The sequence below is a fragment of the Zonotrichia leucophrys genome, chromosome 7 (genome assembly GCF_028769735.1).
Source record: "Zonotrichia leucophrys gambelii isolate GWCS_2022_RI chromosome 7, RI_Zleu_2.0, whole genome shotgun sequence".
In the NCBI taxonomy this organism is placed as follows: Eukaryota; Metazoa; Chordata; class Aves; order Passeriformes; family Passerellidae; genus Zonotrichia; species Zonotrichia leucophrys.
The window spans coordinates 37,702,706-37,721,255 of record NC_088177.1 but is presented as its reverse complement, the minus strand read 5'-3'; the positions used below and the strand labels follow the sequence as shown (position 1 = coordinate 37,721,255).

The window sequence follows — 18,550 nt, the reverse complement described above, 5'->3', positions numbered from 1 at the left end:
TACCAAAGGCCCTGAGGAGCAGCACCCAGCCCTCTGCTCACCCAGACCACCTTTAAACCAGGACAAACAGTGGCACCTCAGCTCCTGCCATCAGGAAAAGGATGTCATTTCCAAAGCTTTTATTCCCCTCAGTCTAGGACAAGGGGGGATTATCACCAGGTGTTGGCAAACACTCCCCCCACAGAGCTGGGAGGTTCTGACACCGCAGTAACACAGGCCATGGTTGATCTCAGCCAGCTTTCACACTAACACTGCCAGAGCCCAAGCAGGAATTATTCACAATTATTTTCAGACATAAACCAGTAGCAGCCTGCTATATAATTCTTCACTCTGGTTCATGACAAATGAAAGTTCTAATTCTCTTAGGCAAACAGTGAATTATTGCAAACTGAAATAAGCTTTCAGTGAAATGGTTCAACTTCAGGAAAAATGCACTTGTTAGATTAATTCCTGCTAGGTTTTCATCTGGATGCAACACAGGGGTCACTTCCAACGTGCTGACCCTTGTCCCACAGGGTCAGGACTTGCATTTAATCCACATTCTGGCACAGCTACAGTGCCTGAAGCCTGCACAGCCTGAGCAATTACTGAAACTGCACAGAAACCCCAGGGCAAGGCAGTTGAGAACTCCTAAGCTTCAACCACGCTGGAATTCAACACAAAACTGCTGCATAGCACCATGGCTTCTAATACATCTTGCAGGGAGTGAAAAGTCCCTTTATTTTCAGTGTTATTAAGTATGTAGCTACTAGTGGCATTTCAAGAACACACGAGCTAAAATTAGCAGCAGCTGCATTTGAAAAAGGCCAAGGCTCCTAGCAGTAAGCCAGAATGTGTTTTCATTAAACCTCACCTAGAAATGAAGATCCAAGTCATCTGGAAGGTGCTGGAGTTCAGTGGGGATGAGCATTCTCTACTGAATGCTGAGGTGTCTCACAATACTGAGCAGTAGAGATTCACACTGAGTGACAAAGCCACCTCTGCAGCGAGAGCTCCCTGCCACTGCCAAAGCACTGGGTCTGGGGTTTTACTCACACCCCCAAGCCATCCTTCCATCTCCAGGAAAAAAATATAAAGTGGAAAATACATATTAACGACTTGAAATCTGTTTTTAAACAACAACAAAAAAAAGTTGTGCAGATTAACTAATAGCTATCTAGCAGAAATTCAGTAACATTATATCAACAGATTTGTCTCAGATGTCTCTCACCCCCCAAAGGACACAAACTTTGTAAGAGAAAGCTTCCTCCTGTTTGCATACTCTGAATATTCAAGAGTAACACATTAGAAATCAGATTGCCTTGGATTTGGCAACACTGTTCAAAATTTGCAGCTCTTCCCTCATTGCAACATTTTTCCGCAAGTTTAGATTTTAGAATTTGAGAGTATCAACATGAGAATCACAGGTTTTAGGAAAGGTTTTAGAACAAGTAGAGGGAAAGAAATTGCACAGAAATGCAGCACAGTATTTGTAGCAGACATATTACAGTTAGTGAGACCATTTATCTCCACTCAGCACTTCTACAATTAAAAAAAATCAATCTTAACACATGATCTGAACCCTGAGTATTTAGAAAATAATGTAAATGAAACTTCCAACACTCCTAGCTTTACTGTGAGTACAACAGCAAAGGAAATTCATTGATTTACCCTGAAATCCTGTGAACTGTGCATTCTGCTCACAAACACTTAACACTTCAAGTTCCTAACCCCTGGTATCATATCTTCAACATAAAAGGTGAAAATTGTAAGGGTGACTGTTCAGCAATGCAGAGAACCTTTCACTAAAGCTTTGGAAGCTGTGATGCAAATTTAACCTGTACCAAGAAGCTGAAGACACGAACCCTGTGTTTTTCACTGCAATACAAGATGACATTTCTGAAAAGCTGATGATGTATGTTCTGAGCAGGGTGGCTGCCCTGACTGGGCTCTATCTGCACTCCTCCATTATCAGACTACTCAAACACCTCAGTATCAGGTTAGCCAGGCAAAAGGAAGCATTAGGACAACATGAGAAGGCTGCTCTAGGCTGGCCTGTTAGCTTATTTTTTCATTCAATCAAATTTCCTGATAAATGTTTCCATGGAAAGTTTATATTGGCAGAATTCTCATCTCCACAGCACTCCGTGGTTTCCCAGAGCCACTGACAGAGGAATCAGCTACAGAGCCCTCTGATTTTGTAGGAGGGAAGAGGGACTGAGTGAGTCAAATCTACTTGGGACTCATGAACTTGGAGATAAATAATCATTTTCCACAAAATTCCAGCTACCCAATGCAAAACTTAATTGTGTATTTTGGCCAACAGTTGCTCCTCTAAGTGCTGCAATTATCTCACCATTAAGGGATTACCACAGTCAGGCATTCATTACAAAATTACTTAGATTACACCATCCAAAGTAGCCAACACCGGAGCAGCATTAGCATTACATGATTCAGGAACACGCTCCTGATTTCACTCAAACCTAGGATACAGATTTTCCAAGTGAGAGAAATCCTTTGTTCTTCACTACAGGGGGTGTTGAGATGGTAACAACCTGCAACTTTCACTCACAAGTCTAGCAGACAACCTGACCATCCTCCAAGAAGTTCTCCATAGTCAGGGCTAATCAAACACTTGGAATGAAGACTAGATTTCCTCTCCTCAACACGGTTTGGGTTGGAAGGACCTTCTCTCCCAGAGAAACAGGTTTGTTAGGGCCTGGGAGTTATTTCACACTGAGGTGCTCAGCAGCAAGAGCTCCTGTGCAGCATCCTCCCCTGCTCTGCTCCTTGAGGAAAAGCACATTGAGGTGTAAGACAGCAATTCAGCAAACAGAGCCCAGAGCCCTCCAGCAGCAAATTAAATTAAATATCACAGGCTCACCCACTCTTCAGCTACGCTCTCAGAGGGCTGTGAGGATCTGCATCTGTTTTTAGCAAGTTTATATTCTGCTGCTCAACTCTACCACAAGTCTTGCACATTTGTAGTATTATTTCCAGCTAAATCCAACCTGGGAATGAAGCAGCACATCACCTCATTTTCAATTCAAGCTGAATGGAGGTTGTAGTAATTCTAAGGCACAAAGGAGCAGAGTAATATAATCCTCAGGTTACAGACTATGCTTACCTGACTAGCTTAAAGAGGCTTTACTCTGTGGGGGTTTAAAAAGAATTAAAATAAAAGCTTAATTTCCCCCCCCCACCAAATCACTCTCAGCATCTTTATTTATTATTAATCAGGTCTCATCTGCTCAATACATCATTTCCATAAGATTAGCAATCAGCCACATGTTATGAGGAGACAACAAATTCTGGGTCCTTTTCTCAACATAAAGCTTCCACCTCCCCAGGAGTAAACAAAGAGCAGAAGCTCAAACAGTTTGTTGCCTTTATGCAAGTCAGCCCCTGGATGAAAAACATTTTACAGGGAACAGATCTGATTTTCAATCTCAGTTATTTCCATCAAATGACAATTTGTCATTAGCCCTTATCTATGCCTTCTTAGGAATATCCCCCATCACCTCCCACTTGAATGCAACATAAATACAAGTAATTTGATTTACTGTTCTTTTAAAGGAATTAACACACTGGGTTTTATTTTAAACAGGTAAAAGTTAACTCCAAATTCATACATTTGCTGACAAGTGGATGTAGGATCCAAATTAAACAAGGGCCAAGCAGTTAAAAATATTTGCTTTTACATCAGCTGCTCATTATCACATAGCACACATAAATGTCTAAATATAGAAACTGGTCTGAAAGTTGGCAATCACAGGGACCAGAAGCACAACTGGATCCAGCAAATCCCTTCACAACATTTAAGCACACCAAAGTGATAATCCAGAAGCCTTTAAAATTCTCTCAAGTTAGGTCATTTTAGTTCCTATCTCAAAGTCTCCCAGAACAGCTGTTTGTCCTTGACTATTACAGGAATTTGGCTTCTTTTTGCTTCCAAAAGCCAACAGCCTGCAAGCACTCCAGAAGTTTGGGAGAGTAAAAGCCATGTACACTGAAGCTGCTGCATTCCAGCCACCACCGATGCTCAACGGCCTGTTTGTCCTGCTTGGAGGCAAACGGAGCACAAATGCTCCTTGCAAGTGAGGAAACCACTCACTATCCCACAGCTCAGGCATACACAGCTACCTTGACCAATAAATTCCATTTTTACAGCTCCACAGGAATTACTCACAAGCTATTACAGCCAGAAAAGAGATCTCACACTCTCTCCCCATGATGGTCACATCCCTCAGCAGCACCAGAGCTTCCACTTGCCCACATTCCCAAGGACATCAAACCCGAGTTCTCCACACACAGCTGCCAGCCTTTCCAAGCCCATTGCTCTTCCCTCAGGTGTTCTGGGGTGCAGACAGACATCTCCATGGAAATTTTTAGCAATTGATTCAAGCTCCAGGGCCAGCAGCAACCACACTGGGCTTTCAGTTCCCCCTGCTCAATGTGGAATTGCTCCTGCAGTAGCTTGGCCACAGCACCCAGAACACAAAACCCACCAGGGATGCCAACAGACCAGCCACTGTCACTGCTACAGAGGCCACATTTTCAAGGTGCTTACTGTACCATCTCCTGAGATTCAGCTTTTACATTCTGCTTTAAAAGCTGGACTAAAATTAGTCTTCTCTAATTCTTTGCTTTTTTATTATTTGAGTGTGTATAGGATGGTAATACAACAATTTGGCAATACACAATCTAGAGGACAATTCATAATCAGCATTATCACTGCTGCTTTTCTAGACCTTTATGTAATTTCACTCAGGTATCTTCAAGTTCAAGCCCACTTGTTCTTGATTTTAGTTTTTAACTCCTGAATGTGTAAGAAGTGCCTGCTACACCCACAGGTAACAATTTTCCTCAATCCAGAGGTGATCCTGGAGATCCATCACACAACCCAAGGACCTAAGAGTAAAAGCAAGAGAAACCAACCCAAACAAAGAGTCACAGGGTAGGAGAGGGTTTTCCTGGCACTCTGTAGTGTTCTCCACACACTATTCCCAGTGAAACCTGTCCTTAATCCCTGTCCAGGGAATCCATTACCCTGAGGACAGTAAGTGTCCAGTCTCTGCTGACACACCTAGCTAGGAACAGCCTTTTTATTGATGGCATCAAGTTCACAGAGACACACGCTGAAATAACAGACACAGATCATTCTCAGGAAGAACACAGAATTACACAACTGTGCTCATCCCTGTTTGTAGCAGATTGTTATTCTGGATTTTTTTTTTTTACTTATATCCTCAATGATCTTGTTTGAAAAAGATCTAATCCCATCTGTAATTGCAATTTATCCATATTTCATTTCCCTAACGTGGCATCACTCAGCAGCTTTTATCAAATATCACCACTTACCTAGCAGGCAATATTTCCACCTACTGAGTAGAAACGGTGTGAGAACTACACAAAAGCAGCTGCAGAATGTCAGGCAGAGAGGAGAAATGTCTCCACGTTGCATGGTAACACAGGTTCCTCTGACAGCACCTTTCACTGGAGTTCAGGAAAACCAGACAACTTCTAAAACACTCCAGTGCTGCTTTCCTCCGAGATGATGGTGTTTGTATTCGAGCTTCTAGCAGGTAGCTGGTTCAGCCTGAGCACACCACCTTATTTACATATTAATTTAAAAAATTATCATCCAAAACACCAGCAGCAGTTACCTGCGTCCCTACAAATTCTGACAAAATTAATTTCCCCCATTTATCAACCAGGATTTTAAAAAGCTATTGGCCTACTTAGCAAATCAAGGGATATAAATGTGAGCTTTAATTTTAATAACATGTCATTACCTAACAACAAGTAATCCCTAAAGGGACATATCTGCACTTTTTAGGTCACTGAGGTATTTTGCCTCTTGCTGTTGACAGCCTATATTCAAATCACAGCCAAACACCTGTATTTAAATGCTTTTTGCTTCCAAATGGACTAATTTCTTTCAGCTGTCTGTAATCTCATTGCAGTGCTTGCTGTGAGAGCAAGCCAGTCAGGCTCAAATTAGAAAATTGGATATGATTAAAGTGTCTAAATCACCTTGAAATATGAAGTTTGAGATAGATTAATGTTCGTTTTGTCAAACACCCACTTTAATCCAATATGTTACAGAAGCACAGCAATCCTCCCCATTCTCACAGAGCAGCCAGTACAATTCTCAATCTGAAGAATCAGCTCCCCGAAACAGCTCTTGCCTTACTAAGAAAAGGCAAAAGTCATCTCTTCAGACTACAGCATTCCATAATCTAACATCAGGATTTCCCCTAACGGCCTGGAAATACAAAATCTCTCTGGTTTATATCAAACTTCATTGGTTTGCACAGTAAAATAGTCAAAGCACATATCCTCTACCAGAATCACAGCCAAAATATCTTCATTATCCCAACACTGCATGGATGTCTGCACTTTATCTTCCTTATGTTTTCCCACCGCAGTTTTTGCTGCACTGACATCACCAGCACCAACTCAAAGGCACACGGTGTTTTCCATTACATAAAGCTGCACACAGACATACTCTGCCTTCACCACATAGATAACACACAAAAACTATTACCATATAGATGATGGCAATTTTCCAGCTTAAAGGGGAGGGAAAGCATGCTCTGGAATATTTTTTCAGCTGTTGTTTAAATCCCACAAAGAACAACAACGAGACTACATGAAAGCCACTGAATTTCTCATTTAGCATTACAGTGACTAAAACGGACCAGCACTTGAATTCGGCATTTAAAGCAAAACAAGGGCCCCCAATTGTTTACATTCATCTGCAGACCAGTTTTAAAACACATGTAATGCTCCATCCTAAAAGCTTTTGTCACATAATTTGGAGAGGATTAGCAAGTGAGCAATTAGTACCCGCAGTTCACATCAACTACCACGCCAATTAGCATCATAAATCAAACTCTGGCTGAATCCTATTCCGCGGGCAGCACGATGTTCCAGTCAGCAGAGTATTCCCAGGGCAGTGATGTGTTCCTGGAAGGCACCGAGGGTCCTGCTCAGCTCCAGTCCTACTTGCGGCAGCTGTGAGGCAGCTATGGAGGCGGTCTGCTGTCGGAACTGACCACAAGGCACCCAACACCACACACACCCTGCCTCCAGCTCAGGCCCACACCCGCGTACTCAGCCCAGCTCATTTCCAAAGAGCCAACAGCCACATCCTTCCATCCACCAACTCTGCACTGTTGGACATCCAGATGCTCTTAAATGCCACAACCTCATAGCGGTGAAGCTTAATTAATGCAGGTTAAAATGAGACTCTTCTTTTGCATGAGAAAAATAATGAAAGGGGACTGAATGGATGAGTTGCCTCAGGGCATAGGAATCGCTTTCCCCAGCTTGTTTCTGCTCCTCCCTGCTTTCATTTACTCAGCTCCAAGGGTGGAACTACAGATTGCCATTCAAGCAGCAGAACTGCCATGGAAAAATGATAAACCACTCCGGCAAGGTCCCACCTGCACTCAGGCTGCAGCTATAGATTCTGCTGTACTCAGAACATACCAGCACAATTGTCAATTCTCACAGTCCCATCATCCATGTCACCACCCTGGGCAGGGGCTCAGAAGCTGGCCCAGGGACTCCCAGAGATCCTTCAACCCCAACCTGAACAGCAATCCAAAACTGATTTTAGGCAGGAAAACTATTACTCGGCTTTATTCACAGAGGAAAGAAAATAATCCTATTAATTCTTTAGCGTGTATTGAAAATATGAACAAAGCTTTACTACAAAAGCACTTTAAACTCTGCTACATCATTGATTTTATGTTCATGACAGCAATGGTACATTATTTTCCTCCATTGTCATTATTTATTAGATTTGATAGCTGACAATTGTACCCTTGGCAGCACAACCAATAACACCTTCTGGCCAGAAACAGAGATAGTGCAATTCATGACAGAGTGATTTTTATTATCAGAATCCTCACAATCAAATACTCACATCTCTTAAGACTTTCCAAGCTATCATTCTAGTTTTAGTGCTCAACAGTGATCCAAATCAGAGATTTACAGCCCATCTTTCTCTCTCCATACCCGCTCCATTGCTGCCTCCCAGAGCAGCACATATTAAGCTGTATGTCACCTCAGTGATAGTAAGTGCCTATCTCTGCCTTTTGATTATTTCTTAACAGGCCAAATTTGTCATGTCACATCACCTCCCCTGAATGTAAACACCTTCCAGGCCTCTCCAGGAGCTGTGCTATGGCTGTAACAGTTTACTATGACCTAATATTAATTAATATTTTCTCTTTCCACATCAGGAACAACTCAGTCACTGAAGCCTAACTCAGACCATTACATAAAATTTACAAAAGAAAAGACATCAGTATTCTAACCTAAGAATCCAATGGCAGCTCTATTACTCCCTCTTACTATTCCAGCATTACTACATGGATGAAATGAGTTTCCAAGAGATCCTCTGCACCCTGCAGTCAGATCACCTTTTTGAAAGCAGCACAGGTAATTTCTTAGGCCAAGTCTATGACAAGAAGTGCCATTGGCTCCTGCCATAAATTGGCTTTATGGATTTCTTGGCTGCATGTGTGTGCTACAGCTGCCACAGGAAGGCTGAGGGATGACCTGATTTTTGCCTTGGAGACATGAAAATTACTATAAACGTTCAAGCCACCTCAAGGAATTTCAGTGAATGAGTGATTCTGGCTGTAACAGTATAGAAAGCTGGTGGGAAAAGGACCATTCCATCAATTTGCACTTGCTAACCTAGTTCAAAGCAGCAGATTTGAACTGCAAAGCCACAATCATTTTTCTGCTTTGAGAACCCTCCTAGATCCTTTCCACAATGCATTTACATAGCTCTAAAACTACCCTCCCTAAGTTTCCAGGGAAACTACTTTAGATTGTTTCCTGGACCTGGACATGTATTTCAACTTCATGTTTACCAATCCATCCACAGCCTTAGACACTTCAATCACCTCCTCACCTCCCTAGCTATGGAGCATTTCCCTGAGTTTGGCTGCTGTACCTTTGAGGAAATTCACTGCTGGATGAAAAACAGCAGCTGTCCAAACACTGTCTGATTTGCACAGCAAGGTCACCCTCCAGAACCACAGCATCTCCTGCGCTGGAGTAATCCTGATCCACAAGGATCATTGATCCAACTCCTGGCCTGCACAGACACCCAACAATCCCACCCTGGGCATCCCTGGGAGCATTGTCCAAACCCTCCTTGGGCTCTGGCAGCCTTGGGGCTGTGCCCATTCCCTGCCAGCACCCTCTGGGGGAGAACCTTTCCCTGAAATCCAACCTCAACATCCCCAACGCAGCTTCGAGCTGTTAGAGATGCTCTAACAAAGGGTTCCACAGGTACTGGGGAGAATTTAGGGGGAAAAAAAAGAAAAATAGGAGAAGTAACATCTCTTCAACACTAAAGCTTTAAAGTCCAAGGTGATTCTAACCAGGCAGGAAATTCCTCATTTGTCCACTGGCCATCTCTAAATTCATGTGCCAGACACCCGAGCTGGGATGAGCTCCTGGCACACGAGGGGTTAACTCAGACACAGCAGCACTTGCCAGGTTAAATAGGATCCATTTAAGTGATTGCTGTCTGGGCATTCCAGTGCCATGCTTTTAGCATATTTCCTCTGGAGAGCACAGTTGCTGTGATACCACAAAGCCAGGCGTCCTGGCTGCTGTCCTGAGCATGAGAAGCTCAAACAAAGATAAGGATCTCCCACACTCGAACCTGCTGCATCTGTGTAACCCAGCCCTGATGCCACAAACCCTGCCTGGCTGTGTCACTCCTCCCTCTGCTTATGGCACTGGAGAAGGCTGCTGGAAATCATAGAGACAGTGGTAGAATTGATAAGGAATTTACTGAAAGGAACAACATCTGTGGTTTTAGTTTAATAGAAAATGTAAGCACTACCACGTCGAGGTTTGGAGTTAAGTCATGTTGAGCATTGATTTGGTCTAAGCTATAAACAGTTCCTCAATCCCTTTAAAACAATGAAAAAAAATTGAAAATGTAAGCTTCTCACAGACAAACACAAAGCAATCCACACAAAGCTATAGATTCAATTCCAGTGCTCCCCAGAGTCCCTTTGCTTGCCTGTATCTTTCTTTGGGATAAAAGGGGAAATTACCAAACAAAGTAACTGCCTCACCATTGGGTTTGCATTCATTATCCAACTATGTAAACTAGTAAAGCTACAAAGGAAACACTGAAATTACATCTTTCACACAGATCAACCCTGTGGTTTCAGCTCTGGCTTCCTGAAGTGGTTAACTGAAGCTCATTTAAGCAGTAAGAAAGAAAAGTGAAAGAACAAGTCATTCTCTGGTTTAGAAATGCACCACTATCTTAACACCCTGTCATCTGTACCACTATGCAGGCTCCAAATAGATTAGTCAGGATCCTGAAATTGCATTAATGAGGCTGAATGTGCACATACTGATTAAGTAACACATCTGCTTCTACCCACTTAAGAAAAAAATGATTAAATACTTCCAGAGGGCTTTGGAATTGCCAGCTGCCCACAATGGACTCAGCACCACCAAGAAAACCTGACATCCTCACCATTTCCACCTTGGGACTAAAATTTAAACTTTCTAAGAATCAAAGATGCCTGGTAGCCAAAATATATCTAAGTGACACATTACCTTATTTCTAACATGGATCACCAGATTTATGCTGCATTTATAACCTTAGCACAATTACAAGAGAAGCACAAACTAACTGCAAACAACTTCAGATCAAAACCTACTAGGAAGTGGTTGAAAAGTCTCTCCTTACAGACACTGGGTTCAAATCACTCTCCTTTTCAGCCTCCATTGGTACAGAAATCACAAAAGTCAAACATCAAAAATCAGCAGCATCCCAACTTGTCCACATCTGGCACTGTCTTTGCTCTGTTTCATGGTGTGAGGACAGGCAGGCACACAAAAGAGAAGCTGAGCCACAGCTCTCCCTCAGTACAGGTGACTCAAAGTACAAACAGTGCTTGAAGGCAGTCAAGGACAAAAACTAATATAACAGAAGGCAAATCTCTTACCCCCACAGACATCAGGATTATCAAAACTACTGAATATACCACTTGCTGTCTCAGAACAGAAAACTTTATCCACTGTAGATTACCAAGCAATCACTTTGGATTTGTTCCACAACTGATAGAAAGCCGTGTGTACGAAGGTCACACAGAAAGCCCCTCACATAAAAACTGACAATTGCAGAAAGGGATGTTTGAAATGCACTGTCAGCAAAGGGTCACACAGCTGAGATGCAACTGAGTTCTGAGATTTTTCTGGAGCTTATATTACCTTTTCTTCAAAGATTTGCTAAAAATATCAACACTACCATTCACCTTGCTCATTGGAAAGGACAAAACCAATCCCAGTGGTGACGCAGTGAGAACAGAGTATTCCTGAAGTCTGGGGAGTTGTTCAACTGCCTGGCACTACTCCAAGCCTCTCTCATTAGCCAAAAAGAATGTGGGAATTTTTAACTTCACTTATAACTGTAAGGCTGCAGTAGGTTTGCAAGTGCATCCCTTAAATATTAGCAATGAATGACATAACTGAGGTGGGGATACGAGGTTTCACAGCATGATCAAAGATACAAACCTATTCCTTCAGGTGGCAAAGTTAAGGCAAAGCCCATGGCTGCTCCAAGTGCTGGGAAAGAAGCACTTCTCCTAATTGGAAGCCAAGTCCTGTGAAGACACAGCCTGAGCACCGCTGTCACCTCCTGAAACCACAACTGCCACTTGTTAGTGCTCACTACAATGCAGAACACACACACAGCAACCCAGCTCCCAGAGTGTTTCCTTCTCCCAAGAGCTGAGCAAAAGCAAATGCAACGTCCTGCCTGCTGCACTGCCGAGTGCCCCTCTTAGGGAGCAGGACTCATTCGCCAATTTCAATAGAAATAAAAACAGTGGTGTGTATACACAGCAGCACGAACCCTTGTATCAGCATTCCTGCCCGCTGCTTTCAGCTAATCCCCCAAAGCAAGCGGTGGAGAAGGCCCGGCACACTCCCTCAAACTCCACAGCCTCGCTGCACGTTTGCTCCACCAACATCAGCTGATCCACAGCAGGTCTCCTTCCGTGCCCCGGGGAAAGGAGTTATCCTCACAGCTAATGGTGCAAGGCTTTCCTCTTGATCTGCAAGCCTCCTGCGCTTGCTCAGAAGCAGCTGATATTTAATCATGCAGCTTTTGCAGAGAACACAGTGAAGCATATCATTTCAAGCCAGAATAAGACATTCCAGCAACTTCAGACACAACTATCAAACCTAGTTTTTAGTTTGCCCCGCAAGTACAGTTAATATCACACACTTGAATCTTCTCATTTACCTACATGCTGGAGTCTGACATCTTCAACATTAAAAAGAAATATCTTTCCATTTGCATATGAGCCACACAAACAGCAAAACGTGCTGCATTTCACCAACTGCTTCACACTGGAGGTCTATAGACAACAAGAGTAGATCACAGAATGGTTTGGAAAGGACCTTCAAGATCATCCAGTTCCACCCCCTGCCACAGGCAGGGACTATCTCACTATCCCAGGGTGCTCCCAGCCCTGTCCAGCCTGGCCTGGGGCACTGCCAGGGATCCAGGGGCAGCCCCAGCTGCTCTGGGCACCTGTGCCAGGGTCTCTCTCAGCACCCTCAGAATGTTCCCTTTGAGGCAGGTTAACAGCTCAGGGCACAGAAAAGGGCATTAAGAGACTCGTCCCCAGCACGCTGCCCTGGCTGTGACAGAAACAACCCTCACCCAAGCCCGTGCTCACTGTGTTCGTGCAAGCTCAGGATCCACCTGGATACACTCACTCAGCAGCTCTGTGGGCAGATTCCCCACCCCTGAATCACCTGGATTTAATCCCCAGCAAACCAACACAAGCAGCACATTGCCATGCTCTGCTGTGCCCAGCCAGCAATGTGAAACAAGATGGCTCTTGGGAGAATCTGAGCTGTCCAATTACACGGGCTGAGCCACAGTTCCAACATGCAAACATAACAAAAGCTCAAAGAGGCCAGTTGCTATTGTGGTTTCTAGATGCAATTGTTTTATGTGATATCTGGGGGTTTCTTCAGCTTTGACCAGTGATGCCTAAAGAGCTGAACTGTACCACCATTCCTCTGATGTACTGAAATAAAGTAACAAGTACCCAGAGACTGCCACAATGGTCTGGGCTGGAAGGGACCTTAAAGCCCATGGCAGGGACACCTCCCACTGTCCCAGGCTGCTCCCAGCCCTGCCCAGCCCGGCCTGGAGCAGTTTATTTCCCTAGAGAGAACAATGCTTTGGCAGCACATGCATTTTTCAATAACTCGTCTCAGCCTTCAGTAGCAGCAGAAGGGTTCAGACACCACCGCTGCCTCAACTCCAGACTGAGCACAACTCCTGCTGTAACATTGTTCTCAACAGACTCAGTGCCAGCATCCAAGGGCTGCAAAGTTGGAGCTACAACAATCAGATGCCTCCAAGGCTCAGGTACTCCAAGAGTTTTAGCTGCACCCTGAATTACTTTATTTTCAGCAAACAGTACTTTTAAAAGTGACCAGAATGAAAAAGATAAAGCAAGATTTGTACCTTCTCCCATTTTCTCCCACCCACACCCTTGCCAGTGTATCTTTGCACTGCCTTGAGCAAGTTATTTCCAATGTACAATCTCATTTCCCCTACGACTTCAAGTGTTTCTTCACAATCACTTAATAATCATCATTTCAAAATTAAAATTTGCATTTACAACATGCTTTTTAAAAATTTGCTTTTAACAGAAAAACTAGAATAAAGAACACAAAACGCTCTGGAACACAGCAATTCATACTACATGATGTCTGGTATGGTATTATTACCAATTAAAGCAATAGTTTCACCTTAAATAAATAAATAAATAAAAACTATTTGATATGCTCAACACCTGCTGCATCAGCATGTTAGTACTAATATATTAATATTTTTATAGACTATTAATAATGTGTACATCATCTTGGCTAAAGTGTTTTAAAGTCTTTGATGAAGCATTAAAAATTAGATTTTGAACCATCTTTCCTTGGTTTTCCATCTTGCTAAAGTTTACAAAAATATAGTGCTAGTCTGAGCGTGGAGGGTGAGAAACTGGAACTGACATATTCAGCTGTCACCACACCATGGAACTTCAGGATATTTGCAGTACCCCAAAGGCCACTGAAGGCAATTCATATTTTCTCTCCCTGTTTCTAAGCACACAACATCCTTGGTACAAGGAATGTTTCATGTTGACCAAGCTGTGGTGCTGTGAACTACAGAACATGGGAAGGCAGATTTTACTATGGTAAAGTCTGTGTAACAGACTAATAATATTAATTACACTGTCATTAAGCTAATAGAACAGTCTAATTTACTCTAAAACTGATTGGCTACTTAACATTTATAGAACTTTATATGAAAAATACAGAATAAATGCTGTTCCACTGTTGGCTCTGCAACTGTGAGACATGCAAGAACCTGGAAGCAGCTCACTTCTATTTCAGCACCTTTATCCACTGAGGAAAAACCAATGAAGCATTATCACCCAAACTGTTTTATCCAGTATCACATGTAACTTAGAATAACACAAGGCAAGAAATCTCTGCAAAAAAGTAAGGACAAATCAATTCAGGACCCAGTTGAGCACTTGCTCCCTTCATATTAGACAGCACTCTTGCACTTGAATATAAACAACTGCTGCTGAAGGGGGAGTTTGAATTTCAGGTTATTTCAACAGTCTTTGGTCCAGCAAGTATGCCCAGACACCCCTATGAGCTCCAAATGTAAAAAGGAAGAGGGTTCACACTGCCAATAAAACCTGAAGTTTTATTGAGTGGCACTGGAAAGACAGTGCCACTTTACATAGGAAAGAAAACTCCAGGAATCAGTGATAGGAACTCCACTTCACTGAAAGTCCCAAATTGCTTAAAATTCCAAGCATGTTCTTCTCCAGAGCTGTCAAACCTCTCTTGAGCAGGAGAGCATTAAATGAGCAGTTCAAGGAGCACATGTAGGTTGGAGCTGGTGTTTAAAGCAGCCTGCACTTAACAAGACTATTCTCTTCTCTTTACGGGGTACAGCTCTCCTTGCAGTGGAAGGAACTGTTCCAGGAAGTCACTTGGTATTTTCTCACAGCAGCCACATGCCAACCACACCACAATTCCTGTCACTGAACCTCAAGCACCCTGAGGTTAAAAGATTTTGTGATTTGGGGAGTTATCAGCACAACACCAAGCTCTTTGCGGCAAAATTGGAAGGCAACCACCACAAGGCAAATGTCTGTTGTTCCTACACACAACACATGGCACTGCCACACGGATTTACAAGCTGCTATCAGTGAGAAAGAGTTAGCTAAAGGAGGTTTACAAAAAAATACAGCCTGGTGGAGCTGTAATCCAAAGGGGCGAGGAGTTGTTGTTTACCTCTAACTCTGTAACTATTCCATTTTGAAATATTTAAGAGCTAGCTGAAGAGCCCTCAGAAGACATACAATACACTCATTTTCTGGATAAATCGTTCCCAGCTATCAGAGCTGCTGCTCTCATGACTCAGTGTCCAATAAAAGTTAGACAGCAAATTATCTGTGAAGGCTTTACTCATCCTCTCAGCTCTTGAAACATGTTTTTAGGCTGCTATTTTGGTTTTTTGAGTCTTTGTGATTGACAAACGAGCTGAGGCACAGTTAGGTAACAGAAATCATTAATACATGAAAAGACTATCACATGCTAAGGAGATAACTACATCCAGTGCTCCACATCCTCCTCCCACTTCCACACCAGCCTGGCACCTCACTGGAGCCCGAGCATCTTATTCACAAACACATTTACACCTCAGAAACATGTATTAATTATCACTTTAAAAAAACACTCTGCTGCAGGCATCATCCATCCCACGGAAATGCAAACAGCAGCAGCACGGAGAGGGGGACACTGCTTCCCACCAGGTGTATCAATAAGCTTTAAACTCCTCAGGAGAGGAAAGAAAAGGCAAAGCCCCCTCAGGAGGGGACAGCCCCACACCATAATCTCAGCATGACTGGTAAAGCAGAGAATGTGCACAAACCTCCAGCACACACTCGGTCAGACGTGGATGTGAGTTGGGGAGCGCTCTGCAATAAGCGACAGGCACTGCCAGCCTGCCTGCCGCGCCACAGCACACCAACCCCAAAATGTGAACTGCAAGAACCAGCATCTGTCTGCTCAAGCTCCCCTGCTCCAGAGGCACACAAATAAATCCTTCAGGCAACAACCTCAATAGCAGCTTTTCCATCGGGACTTTTGGATTACATATCACTTAAAGAGCAGCTAGGCCACCAACACAAGTGGGTTTCTGCTGTACATCACACTCTGCTACCTTGAATCCCTTCCAAAACAGCGACAGGATACTCCAGTTGGAAAAGCACACGATGTGAAGCTCAGCAAGTTATCATGCAAAATAAGCCATAAATTTATCCACAAAATACATATTCCTAGCCAATACCGTTTGCTCTTTTTAACTCCAGCGACAGTTAAGAAAACATATCTGCAGACTTCCCTACGCTGGTGATTTCTTTCCTTATTTTGTGCATCCTAAGCAGTTCAAGCCTCTGTAGTGCTCCTGCGGGGATAGACGCACATAAATCTAAGCTTAGAGGGCTGTTATCTCCATCTTGCCTCCCGACCTGTTTTCACACTCGGGCACAGACCGACACCGCTCTGTAACCCAGCTGCACGTCTTGTTTACCCGCTTCACACCACCAAACCACAGCCCCACACTGTCTCCATCACATGCTGCAGGGAGCGCCGGAGAAAATTTCATTTTCCCGAACCCTTCTGCGGGCAAAGCGAGCATCACCCTTCCCACTGCACCCCAGCCCGAAGGAACACGCCGCTCTCCCGCACAGTAGCAGCGGACGAGTAGCAGAATAACTTCTAAACCCCACAAATCCCAACAGAGGGGCCGCCCGGGGCATGCAGCGCCGAGGAAATGATGGGGACCAAGCGGGAACACCTCCGGCTCCCTGAAAACGAGGGGGGGAGGAAGGAAGGGCAGGCAGCCCGGAGCGGGGAGACGGCTGCTCCCCAGGATCCGCGGGCATGGGCTGGGGGGCACGGGGGGTGCAGTGCAAGGGGCTGGGGGAGATGGAGGAAGTGGGGAACAGGACCATGGGCTTGGGAGATGAGGAGGAGCAGGGCCGTGGAGGAGGCGGAGCGGAGGGGACAGGGCTATTCATGGGCCGGCAATGGTGGGGGGGAAGAAGGGGAGCAGGGAGGGAGGGGTAAGAAACAGAGCCGTGGGCTGGGGGAGGATGGATAAACAGAGCCGTGGTCTTGGGGAGGGCTGAGAGGGGATGGATAAACAGAGCCGTGGTCTTGGAGAAGGGACGGGGTGGGGGGGGTGGATAAACAGAGCCATGCGCTGGGGGAGGCTTGAGACGGAGAACAGGACTGGCAGACGTTTGGTGCGGGGGAGCAGAGCAGCGGGCTGGGGGAGGGTTTCGGGGCGCAGGGCCATAGCCTGGGGAGGCTTTGGGGGCGCACAGCCCCATGGCCTGGGGAGGCTTTGGGGGAGCACAGCCCCATGGCCTGGGGAGGCTTTGGGGGAGCACAGCCCCATGGCCTGGGGAGGTTTTTGGGGATGCAGGGTCAGGGGTTGGGAGAAGTTCTGTAAGGGGTTGCAGGGCCAGGGGTTGGGGGAGGTTTTGGGGCACCCCTCGCCGCTCGCTACCTCTCCCCGCCGTGCCGGGGCCGCCGTCTCACCTTCGATGGCGATGACATGCTCGCGGATCTGGTTCTGCAGCACGGGCTCCTCCACCCGCTCCAGCAGCTCGTAGATGGAGTAGATGTTGGGGTGCACCGACTCGAAGCGCTGGATCTCGGCCCGGATGGCTGCCGAGTTCGCCAGCTGCTGCTGGTAGTTCATGGCGCGGCCGCTCCGCTCCGGCCCCTTCGCGCCGAGACCCCCGGGCGGCGGCGGGGGCGAGCCCGGGCCGCCGCCGCCGCCTCACTCACCGGACACCCCCCCGCGCCCCGTGCCGGGCCGGCAGCAGCGCCTTGGCCTCGCAGCGCGCTGTCACTTCACGACGGCAGCGGCGGGGCGGGGCAGGGCCGCCCCCGGCCCCATGGAGGGAGGGAGGAAGGACCCGCTCCGGTCGCGGTCCTGCTCCGCCGGTCGCGGTCCCGCCGCCTCCTCAGCCCCTCACGGCTCCCGGTCCTGCCGCCGCCGCCGCCCCCGACGCGCGCGCCCCCCCCCCAGCCAATGGCCGGGCCCCCACCGGCAGGCGCGCGCCCCCGCGGCAGCCAATGGTCGGGGCCCCGCCGCGGCCTCGCGCCCTCCCGCGCGCTCGCCCCGCGTCCTTCCCCGCTTAGCCCCGCTTCACGCTGGCGCAGGCCACGCCCCCTCCCCGTGACGTCACCGCGCAGGGCCCGCACTGCCCCGCCCTCGGGCACGCTGGGAAATGTAGTCCGGGAGGGAGGCGCTGAGGGAGAGTCGGTCTGGCGCCGCTCCCGTCCCCCAAGGGACACAGGACCCGGCCCGGTCCCGCCCCCAGGGGCGGCCGGCAGCGCTCATCCCGCAGGGAGGGATGGAGCCCCTCACCGTGAGTCTGGCCCCCGCAGCCGCGGG

At 46.1% G+C, this 18,550-nt stretch overlaps 1 protein-coding gene across 4 annotated transcripts in view; it reads right to left on the bottom strand.

Moving 5' to 3' along the window:
- The window catches only part of AGAP1 (ArfGAP with GTPase domain, ankyrin repeat and PH domain 1), a 335,965-nt gene extending 317,828 nt beyond the window's left edge, over window positions 1-18,137 (bottom strand). For 3 of the 4 annotated variants that reach the window (XM_064719066.1, XM_064719067.1, XM_064719070.1), the window contains exon 1: window positions 17,686-18,137. In XM_064719066.1, coding sequence (XP_064575136.1) covers window positions 17,686-17,848 — 163 coding nt within the window. In that variant the 5' untranslated portion in view covers window positions 17,849-18,137. The remainder of the gene's footprint in view (window positions 1-17,685) is intronic. The other variant, XM_064719068.1, reaches the window with a different exon arrangement.
- Window positions 18,138-18,550: the final 413 nt, after the last annotated feature.